Source organism: Ursus arctos, unplaced genomic scaffold (genome assembly GCF_023065955.2).
Source record: "Ursus arctos isolate Adak ecotype North America unplaced genomic scaffold, UrsArc2.0 scaffold_1, whole genome shotgun sequence".
NCBI classification, from domain to species: Eukaryota; Metazoa; Chordata; class Mammalia; order Carnivora; family Ursidae; genus Ursus; species Ursus arctos.
The window spans coordinates 98178275-98190234 of NW_026622763.1; the positions used below are offsets into that span (position 1 = coordinate 98178275).

An 11960-nucleotide genomic window follows, 5' to 3' on the forward strand; every position below is an offset into this window, starting at 1 on the left:
TCCTTTTTAGTTAATTGTAGTGTCACTTGCAGTGTGTAGAGAAACCTTTGTGTAGGCGTCCTCTTAAATTGGGGGAAATCAATGTCCACAATCTAGAAAGCTCAGTGTTTAAAAAAGGAATGTAGTTTGAAGAGTTTTTGTCATCTGTTGATTTAAGCTTTTCCCCTCTTATTTTTGCCCTTTTAGCTCTTTAAGACCTGCGTCTCAGCCTGAGTAATTATTTCTTCCTGTCATGCACAAGGCCAGATAGAATGGCACATAGGAATTCTTAGGGTTCTGAGGTGCCCAAATCCCCATTTCCCATTTTCTGGGGAAAAGAAAATTGGTTGGTATTCACAAATACCATTACTGTTGTTTTTTCAGAGCTAATTTTGTTAATTTTAAGCAGAAATGTATGATCTGTTGCAGTAGATTTGAAACTGTCAGCATTATTTCTATGATGAGAGGAACCTGGCACACTGATTTTTAGGCAAGAGAAGAGGGAAACATCAGTTTCTTAATAATACTGAATTCAGGTCAGAGAAATTGCAGCGTGTGTCCTTAGTGGTCCCTTACCACTTTGCTGACTGGTTTCTTTCACAGTATTAATTCAATCCATTGTAAGTTTACTTTTGAATATCTCCCCGAAGTTGGAACTTAAGTTTGTGATCCTTTTCTCTTTCTGTGAAAGAACTTTCAGTCTGTGATTTGACTTAGCATTTCTTAGTTTTTAGTTCTGATAAATACAGCTTTTAGTTTAAGATACACCTTAAAGTAATGTTTTTTTCTGTTGTATGTTCAGTTATATAGGTGTAAAGCCTTTTGCCATATCCTTAGATTTCTTTGCAAATGAAGATTTCCTTTACAGATGTTTAACACCTTACTTAATTCAAGACTTAAGTTGAGTAATCCCTGTCACTCACTTCCTTCTCTATGTTCAGCCTAGGTCCCTTTAACCTTCGAAGTCATTGCTTTTTTTTTTTCCCCCCTCCCCAGTTTATATCTCGTAGGTAATCTCAAGGAAATAGAAGAATTTTATTTTGAAGATCAAGTGTAGAGAAGAGGAATCGTCAACCCTTATTTTCTCCTCTAATCTTTTAATAATTCTGTCTTAACGTTTAAAAGAATAATTAACTCAGATATTTATAAACCCATAGTCCCAGCATCTACTCACTTAGCTCACCTCACTGATGCAGTTGCTCTCAGTCTTCCAAGATATTTACTCTTACAATGAAGGAAAGAGTGGTTAAATAAGAAAGCAAGTTCATTTCTCCATAAAAGGAACATTTAGAGATTTTTCTAGATTATCTGGAGTCAGTGCACACCATCAGTCCTTGAAACTACAACACGTAGAGTTATCATCAGTGTTCAGAATGATGACACTGGCTGGGAGCACACTGAAAAAAATAAAAAAATAAATTCTGTTCCACATACTTTATTAAATTTTCAACAGCATATGAAACGAAAGGATTTTCTGAATAGACTTGTCCTTAACATGTCTGGATGAAAACTGTAATTCTCTTCGTACCCCTTTGTGTGGTAATGTGCTTTCTGTAATGGGAACTTGCTTGAAAGGTTAGAATATATAATCCATGTGCCAACCCTCTGTGAATTACAAAAGAGTTACTTTTTAATTCAGTTTATTTATGTTCTCCTCATTCAGGAAAGTTACTATGCCATGTACTGAAATAACCATACAGGATTAAAATAGTGAGGATATAAACATGTGAGGTGAATTGTATGGCATGTAAATTATATCTCAGTTAAGCCATTAATTAAAATAAGCTTAAGAAGTGGAAATCCAGGCAAAGGGGAAAGAATAGCAGTTGTGTGTATTTGTTTCTCAGAGGTTTATTGTCATGCATTTAAAAATCAGTGCTCTTTTAGAAGTAACTGTATTTGCAAAAGAAGTATTTCTTAATGGGCTTTCTCTGGAGTTGTTCTTAGTGGCTTTCCAGTACTGCTTTATACACAGCCTCTTAATGATTTATCATTGAGCCAGTTCTGGATCTGAACATAGTGACAGGATGTACTCAGGCGATTTTATAATTGCTTCTGTGGGAGACACAGTCGAGATAGTAATTAGAAATAAGTAGAGAGTAGAAATGGCAAGAGAAAAGGCAATAAGAAGAGGAGGAGAAATAAAAAATATCTCTTATTTTTTAGCTAGTTTACTTTGTGTTCCCTACCAGTGAGTCTCAGCAGGGACTCCCGTGGAAGTACATACAGACATGAGTTTGTGGAAGAATTATGCATTGTTATATCTTAGAGTGGCAGCTTTTAAATCGTTGCTCAAAATACTTTTGCTTTTTCCTCTGCTTTCTTTTGTTAGTATCAATTCAGATGGTAAAATATTTTAGTAATTCATATTGTGAAATATCGGTCTTTTGAACAGTTCTTTGAGCATTACCCAACACATGACGTGACTTGCCAGATACTCTTAGTTATTCCAATACTAAATTGTATTTTTGTTTCTCATCTGCTAGGCATGGCATGTCACATCTAGATACAACAATTGAAGGAACTTCGGACGACATGACTGTTGTAGATGCAGCTTCGTTAAGACGACAGGTAGTTAACATACCAGATAAGATGTAATCCTAAATTATAGTCATACAATACTTTAAATGATAATTTTTTAACATGTTATCGTTTTCTCTCCTGTGGAACCCATGAACCGAAATATTTTATGTGTCATGCTGTTTAATAAGCCATAATTGACGTTTCCATTTTTTAAAAAAGATTTATATATTTATTTATTTAAGAGAGAGTGAGCGAGAGCAAACATGGGGTGGGGAGCAGAGGGAGAGAGAAACTTCAGCGGACTCCTCGCTGAGCTCGGAGCTCAACGCAGGGCTCCATCTCACGACCCTGAGGTCATGACCTGAGCTGAAACCGAGGGGTGGATGCTTAACTGACTGAGCCACCCAGGGGCCCTGACTTTTCCATTTTGATTAAAGATATATTAAACCACCATTTACATGTTTTGATCAGCAGAATACAGTATCACCAGAATGGATTGGTATAATTCTGGCCGATAACAAAGAATCTTGGCATTTTAGCAAACTGGTATAGTTATAAATTGCTTGTTTGACTTTGAAATGCAGAACAGTCACTTTGGGGACCTGTGTTACTCTGTTTCAGAATTCTGTTTTGGAAATCACTGCTTTGCACAGTGTCTTTATAAACACAGTTCTTGTGTTCAATGAAAAGTCTTATCTTGGAACTATAATTGCATACACACATTTTTAATATGAGTCCCTCAGCCTCTAGAATCACACAGATGCACACATGTGGAGAAGGGGTAGTCAGTGTTTTAATTGTGTCTGTGCCAAGTAGATGTAGAGGAGAAGTGAATGAAATAAAGTATTTCTAAGATGAAGAAACTAAATATTTTAGCATAAGAATAAATCAGAATATCATTTTAAAGATTTAATATAATAAAAGGATATATGAAGCAAATACTACTTTTTATTTTGAGTCTCACTTATTAAAACAAATGGATGCTATAAGTTCTCACATATTTCCTTATACTTATTTATACCTTGCCTATCGAAGGAAGGGGGTTTCTTTCGCATTTGTCATTGAACTCAGCATTATACCAACAACCTTGCCTTCCTGAAAATGTAATGAGAGCTTCAAAGTTTTAACAACATCCATTCAATCCTTAGCTTAGAGGGTGAAGGAGTAGAGGACAAAGATAAAGTCATTATAAACAAGTCACACACATTCTGTGAGAATTTAAAAGTAGCAGGAAGCCAGCTGGGAAACTGTGAGTTTCTGAGATCAATAACAAAACGGAGTCCCAAGATTCTACAGAATTCCCATTCGTGCCCCTGGAGGCGTTGGAAGCTACTGCTTCTGCAGCTGTCTTTGCCCTGTTGCCAAGGCGGAAGCTCAACAAGCTGCATCCACTAAGTCTAGTCTAGGGATGAGGGACTCATCCTCGTGTAATCCACGATCAGGGCGGAGTATTCAAAAGCTGCCTGGTGTTGATACTTCTCAGATGAACCCAGATAAAAATATTGACATGGCTCAAGATCAATGACAATTTGTTTCATTGACAATAAAATGGATTGTTTAGTGTAAGAACCTTATATCCCATGGGACCAAATAAGCCCTTCTTGTTGGGAATGGTTGGGAAAAGGTAATCTTTATGTCCTCTTTTTTTTTTTTTTTGTACTGAATTGGCCCCAGGAGAAAAATGGTTGCTCAGCACTGATCAAAAGTGAAGTGCTTTTTCAGAGTGTTAAAATGGTTATCTCCACACCTCCATGTCTGGTTCTTCCAATAGACTCCCATTCCTGGCCCCACCCACTCCACACCCCCAATTTGGAGTTCTCAGTCCTTGAAATGCTAAGGATTCTACATTATGAAAATTCTCCTCCTTCAACCTCTCTGATACAATATTAGTAATCCCTATTGCTTTTATCATGTGTTTTTACATAGGTGTTGCAGGTCAGACTCCCCAGAAAGCAGATTCTGAGATGAAGGTTTGCACATAGAGAGCTTTCTGGGGAGTGCTTCTGAGGTGACCACCTTCAGGGGAAGGAAAGGAAGCAGGATTGGGCAAGAGGGGAATGTTGGGCTGCAGTGTCGTCAGAACAAGGGCAGCATGCAGCCAGCCTCCTGTGGAGCTCTGCAGCTGGGGTGACCCTTCAGAGTTGGAACTAGGGGCCTATGCCTTTCACCCCACCACTAACCAGTTATTGGATGCATGCTGCCGCCCTAGTAAAGGAGCATAAGCGTGGGCAAGGCAGTTGTTCAGCCCAGGGCTGTGCACAGTAAGGACCAACAGCCGAGGGCAGAGTGCTGTCATCCAATGACACTCCTAGCAGCTGGAGAATTACTAGCCTTTCAGTCCTGCAGGGTCTGGGTGGCAGAGCACAGGGCCCGCTGTAATAGGTTATTTTAGGAGATTCTCCCAGACACTCAGAGAGTGTACGGAGAAGGCAATTAAAGCAGGTTAAAGATGAACAACTGAAGCTGAGTGACAGAAGCTTCTAGAAAGGAGCAGGAGCCCCTCATCCTGTCTGCTGTGCTAGGCCTGCCTAAATGTGTACTTGGTCTTTTCGATCAGAATAACACACAATTGATGCAATAGTTTCCTCGCCCCACATTGAATCAAGGAAGGAAAATACACTTTTTCTGACTCAGAAATTTGGAGAAGGGAACAGCAGAAGATTATTTCAGTGAATTTAAGCTTTCATGGGTAACATTTTTTCTACATTATAGTTTATTTTGCTCCCAAAGAAACTCACCATGTTTATAAGAATTCTTTTGAAAAATCACACTGCTTTATAAGAACCTAACTGCTCTGTGCATTAAAGTTTCTCTTTTGTTTGTTGTTGTCGTTTGTTTTCCACTTAGATAATCAAACTAAATAGACGTCTGCAACTTCTAGAAGAGGAGAACAAAGAGCGTGCTAAAAGAGAAATGGTTACGGTAGCGTTCTGGCTGCTTAATAGCTGGCTCTGGTTTCGCCGCTAGAGGTAACCTCAGCTCTCAAACATATTGTCTCAACAGCTGGAAATATAAAGAATTTGCAAACTTCTTTGTTTCTGTCTTTGCATTGTATGCCGTTTTATAGTCCATGCCCTGAACATGTATTTCTTCCAGAAAGGAGGGGGGAAGGACTGATACTTGCAGAAGTCAAGGGATATTCTCTCAGCTGGAGTCACTTTTAAGCAGATCTGCAGTAACAAACACCTACTTAAAATTCTCCCTTTGCATGTTTTGTAAATAGGCTCTAGTTTGTTTGTTTTTTTAAGGAATTTTTGCCTCATCAGCCCGCACAATTAATTCTCTGAATGGGAGAGAGAGTGCATAGGGAATGGATGTAGAAAAGTATCTGTAGAAGAAAAATGCTGCTTTATTTTGTCCTGTTTTCAGACACTGTTAGATTGAACAGTTTTGTTAATGGACACTTTTGCATTCACATTTCAACATTAACACTTCTGAAGTCATGGTCTGGTGTCAGATTTGATAAAGTCAAGGCACTTCATGTTTTCCAGTCACCTTCATTAAGGTAATTCCTAACATTTCCAGCAGTTTATCTAATATGTGTGTAAAATGTGCGTTCTTATTTTTATTTTAGTTTTGCAGATGATTTTCTATAAAGTATGTTTTTACTAAGTCCCTGTGTGAATGATTTAAAAAGCTACAGAATAAGGTACAAATGTAGTGTATTTAATAAACTGTCAACTAAAGCAATGTTTGTCTATCGAAAAATTTTATTTCATCATATTGTGATGTGAGCTGTATTTCATATCATATTAGCATTAACGAACCCGAGTCTTCCTGTCTCAGGAGGAGGTAATGCAGCTAATGACTTGGCTGGTAGCAAGAACTACCGTGTTTCCTTTCCGATTTCCATCCTGGCAGCAGCAGGTGCTGGTGGCATTACAGGTGGCTTTCTAAGTCGTGGTATCAAGTGCTTCAGATGAAAACAGTTTGAGTTGTGTGTGCTTTTTGCATTGTAGTATTTAGCTAAGATACTAAATCTCGTGAGCTTTAAGTGTACCAATGAAACCAAATCCTGGGAGCCTTTAGCTCTCAGAATTATCCCCCCCCCCCCCCACCCATGCCGTGTTCAGAAACAGATAGAATTTTAGTTAGATGTAGTATTCGCCACACATCTTCAGTTTCTCTCTACCCAGGTGGTCAGTTTTAGGAAAGGTAGCTGAGGGAAATTCCTTAGATAGAGGTAGATTTAATGTTTCTGTTCTTGCTTCTCCCCTCTCCTTGCAAAATAGAATACTTAGAGGAAGGATTCTTCTCTTTGCTTCCTAGAATTTATCATGAGTTTGATGACATTTTTTTTTTACCCATGAAAATCTTCTGCCTTTTATAACAGCCTAATGATGTGATTATATTAATTCTAGCTATGTATAGATATATAGATATCACAGAGTAATTTCTGAGTGATCCTCCCAATTGAAACCACAAGAATAATAAAAATGATGGATAAAATTAGCACTTCTTTTGCTGGGCAGGCATGAAGAGGATTCTGCTAGGGCCAAAAATGAAATAAAGCAGGAATTCCAGGAGATAAGCAAATACAAAAGCTGTTTTTTCTCCTGTTAATTTATTCTAAACCGTGGAGAGCTAGAACTTTCTCCCTTAGTGGCTATGCAGGGGGCAGGAAAATACAGTCCATGTCTTAGGCAAGGCACTAGCTGTGACAGGAAATTCTGCATGAAGCTGTGACCCCAAAAGACTACAGCCTCAGTGAAAGGGTTAATAGGAAATCAACTTACCACCCAAAGGGGGACAATAAAGTCTTCGCCTTGTCACACATCTAAAAAATAGCAGAGCTTAAATCTCTCACTCCAAAGCCAAGCTGTGTTATGCCAGCCTCCCTCGCCTGGAAGTTGTTCATCATTGTAAGTGTGTGTACGTATGTACACACACACACACACACACACACACGATTTCAAAAAGCAGAGAATGAAGAAAAGATTCCTGGGGTAGGGAACAGTGGGAGAAGAGTTTACAGGGAGAGGCAGTAAGACAGTGCTTAACCTAACAGGCTAGTGTCATACAACTAAGTACAGAACTCTACTTAAAGGTGTTTCTTTTTCTACTTCTGGGAATACTTACTGAAACAGTAGCAGGTTATTTACAGTTTGAGGGATAATTTTAGGAAAATACATTTGCAAGAGAGCTTTCCTTCCTTCCTTTGTATTAATGTCTGTTTTCCAGCTTCTTAATTATGTTTGACATTGAAATCGAACTGTTTTTCTGGCCTCAAATTTGGAAAGATTTAATTTACCGTAACTGCTGTTTACTTATAATGTGTTGTTGTGTCAATAAGTAGAAACTCTTGTGGGCACCACACCGACCTCAGTAGTGAGCAGTTATAGCAGGTAGGCTGTAAGCCCTGACCTTAAGGAACTGACAGATTCATGGAGCAGTGGGGAGGTTTATTAAAGAATTAGAAGATTATAAAAATGATTTTATTGCAGAGAAGGAACTTGAGATATAGGCTGACGGATAGAGGTGTTTCAGATGGTGGACACAGCAAAATAATGAAAGTGTAAAGATTCCAAGACGAAACTGAACATGGGGGTGGAAGTGAAAAAGACATCAGTGAGCTTTGTAAATGACTAGATGCGGACCGTGTGTGTGTGTGTGTGTACATACATGCATTTGTAACTTTAGATACCAGAGCAGAGATGACATCACCCCAAAAGATACTTACCAGTGGTGGCCTGTAGGCTTTAGGCATTTAATCCATGGCAGTAGTTTCCACAAGACTAAAATAGCAAAGAAATAACTTACCAGCCATTTCAGCTGATTGTGCTACTGCCAACCATCCTCTCTTTTGCCCTCTGACATGAGAGGCTTAAGTTTCTGTCTGTTCGTGACCCTGTGGAAAACTAGGGTCATCTCACCCATTTCCAAGTTGATGAAAAGATTGTTGCACCATCACTGACCCTTGTATTGTTCAGTCAAGTCCATAAGCGGTCATGTTCATTTCACTTGTATTTTAATTTTATGGCTATTAGCAGTTTGGCATTTATTCAGTAAGCATTGACTCTCACTAAAAGCTGAGTCCAAAGGATAAATTCATTAATTCATTCAACAAAATATTAATAATTGTCCTACTTTGTATCAGGCTCCGTATTTGGCACCGAGTATACCAGGAGTGAATAAAAGAAACATATCTCTGGACTCATGGAACTTATGGTCTTACAGGGGGAGAGTAAAATTTAAGAAACAGGCACAAATAAAAGTGCTGTTGCCGTTGTGATGAGTACTCTCAATGGCAGAATGCTAAGGGGGAAAGTAAAGGGAAATCTTCATTTGGTGGTTAGTGAAGGCCCCTCAGAAAAACATGATGGTTGTGCTGAAGTCTGAAGGATGAAGAGGACCTAGCCAGAAAGGAGATGAGTGGGGGCTGGGGACTGGGCAGAGGGGAGAACTTGCTAAGGACCAAAAGCAACTAAGAGGTTCCTCAAAAAGTTAAAGATAGACCCTGTGACCCAGCAATTGCACTACTAGGTATTTATCCAAAGGATAGAAAATAGTGGTTTGAAGGGGCACCTGCACCCCCATGTTTATAACAGTAATGCCCAAAATAACCAAAATATGGAAAGAGCCAGGTATCTGTCGACTGATGAATGGATAAAGAAGATGTGATGGATAGATGGATAGATAGATAGATAGATAGATAGATAGATAGATAGATAGATAGATAGATACAATGGAATACTACTCTATACTCTGACAACTATAGAACACCTATGAAAGAAAGTGAGGAAGGGCTCCTGGGTGGCTCAGTTGGTTAAATGACTGCCTTCGGCTCAGGTCATGATCCTGGAGTTCCAGGATCCAGTCCCCCATCAGGCTCCCTGCTCAGCAGGGAGTCTGCTTCTCCCTCTGACCCTCCCCCCTCTCATGCTCTCCCTCTCTCTCTCTCTCTCTCTCTCTCTCATTCCGTCTCTCAAATAAAATTTTAAAAATTGAGGAAGACACAACGAAATGGAAAAACATTTCATGCTCATGGATTAGAAGAACAAATATTGTTTAATGTCTATACTACCGAAAGCAATCTACACATTCAATGCAATCCCTATCAATATAACACCAGCATTTTTCACAGAGCTAGAACAAACAACTCTAAAATTTGTACGGAACCAGAAAAGATCCCGAATAGCCAAAGTAACAAAAAAGAAAACCAAAGCTGGAGGCATCACAATTCTAGACTTCAAGCTGTATTACAAAGCTGTAATCAAGATAGTATGGTACGGGTACAAAAACAGACACATAGATCAGTGCAACCGAATAAAGAGACCAGAAATAGAACCACAGCTATATGGTCAAGTGATCTTTGACAAAAGCAGGAAAGAATATCCAAGGGATAAAAGACCGTCTCTTCAACAAATGTTGTTGGGAACATTGGACAGCAGCATGCAGAAGAATGAAACTGGACCACTTTCTTACACCATACACAAAAATTGAATATGAATGAAAGACCTAAATGTGAGACAGGAATCCATCAAAATCCTAGAGGAGGACACAGGCAGCAACCTCTTTGACCTCGGCCACGGCAACTTCTTGCTCAACACATCTCCGGAAGCAAGGGAAACAAAAGCAAAAATGAACTATTGGGACTTCATCAGGATAAAAAGCTTCTGCACAGCAAAGGAAACAATCAACAAAACTAAATGGCAACCAACAAAATGGGAGAAGATATTCGTAAATGACGTTGGACAAAGGTCTAGTATCCAGAATCTATAAATAACTTACCAAACCTAACACCCCAAAAATAAAAAATCCAGTTAAAAACTAGAAAACAGGAACAGACATTTCTCCAAAGAAGACATACAACTGGCTAACAGACACATGAAAAAATGCTCAACATCTGACTCATCGTCAGTGGAGTACAAATGAGAACCATAGGGGCGCCTGGGTGGCTCAGTCGTTAAGCGTCTGCCTTCGGCTCAGGGCATGATCCCAGTGTTCTGGGATGGAGCCCCACATCAGGCTCCTCCACTGGGAGCCTGCTTCTTCCTCTCCCACTCCCCCGCTTGTGTTCCCTCTCTCGCTGGCTGTCTGTCTGTCAAATAAATAAAATCTTTAAAAAACAAACAAATGAGAACCATAAGATAACCACCTCACACCTGTCAGAATGGCTAAAATTAGCAATTCAGGAAACAGCTGATGTTGGTAAGGATGGAGAGAAAAAGGAACATTTTTATACTGTTGGTGGGAATGCAAACTAGTGCAGCCACTCTGGCAAACAGTATGGAGATTTCTCAAAAAGAACTATCCTACAACCCAGCAATTGCACTATTAGATATTCACCCAAAGCATACAAAAATACTGACTCAGAGGGGCACACGCACCCCAATGTTTATAGCAGTATTATCTACAATAGCCAAAATATGGAAAGAGCTCAAATGTCCATTGACAGATGAGTGGATAAAGAAAATGTGGTACATTTTACAATGGAATATTACTCAGACATCAAAAAGGATGAAATCTTGCCATTTGCAATGACATGAATGGAACTAGAGGGTATTATGCTAAGTGAAATAAGTCAGAGGAAGACAAATACCATATGATTTCACTCATGTGGAATTTAAGAAACAGATAAACATAAAGGAAGGGAGGAAAATAAGATAAAAATAGACCAGGAGGCAAACCATAGAGACTTTTAACTATAGGGAACAAATAGAGGGTTGCTGGAGGGGAGAGGATGGGGACATGGGGTAACTGGGTGATGGGCATTAAGGAGGACACGTGATGTAATGAGCACTGGGTGTTACATGCATTGACAAATCACTAAATTCTACCTCTGAAACTAATAATACATTTACATGTTAACTTGAATTTCAATTAAATTTTTTTTAAAGAGCTGATGAATAAATGGATGAGAAGGACATGGTTCCTGCTCTCTCACATTTTCCGGTAGTAGTGGACACAGAAACATTTATTCCATTCTGACAGGTATGATAACAGCGGTCTGGGTAAGTGCTAGCTTAGTTTGTTGGAATCCCGCACCCTGGGAAGGATTTCTCAAGTAAGAGACACTGAAGCTAGACCTCAAGGATGAATAGACCTATAAAGCTGTATAGGGAGGTCTTTATAGCAAATAGATGCAGGAAAAATACGCCTGTGTGTTCTTGATGTTACTAATTTGGGGGGGGCGGCTATAATATAGGTATTGAAAATTACTTCTAGAACCTTAAGCCCAGTAAACATATAAATAATTGAAATAAAATGCAGGAATGATCACATTCACAAAATTGGATGTTCAGTTTTGTCTGTTTTATAACATATTAATATGGTACGTGCATGGTTTTGTTATCCTGTCTTTTGAAGAGTGGCATGTATAGAAAGCAGCTCCTGAAAGACTGGCTTCTTTTCGAGGCATTTATTTTTTTTTTATTTTGGAAGAATGCAAACAGGAAAATAGAAGAGTATAATAGATTGCCATATACCTGTCATCTAAATACAACAACATTTTTTCA

General features: G+C 39.0%; 1 protein-coding gene across 20 annotated transcripts in view; it reads left to right on the forward strand.

The window, feature by feature from the left end:
• The window catches only part of MFF (mitochondrial fission factor), a 30784-nt gene extending 24592 nt beyond the window's left edge, over window positions 1–6192 (forward strand). For all 20 annotated transcript variants that reach the window (XM_026491792.4, XM_026491787.4, XM_026491796.4 and 17 more), the window contains 2 exons: window positions 2466–2550; window positions 5350–6192. In XM_026491792.4, the coding sequence (XP_026347577.2) occupies window positions 2466–2550; window positions 5350–5469 (205 nt within the window). In that variant the 3' untranslated portion in view covers window positions 5470–6192. The remainder of the gene's footprint in view (window positions 1–2465; window positions 2551–5349) is intronic.
• Window positions 6193–11960: the final 5768 nt, after the last annotated feature.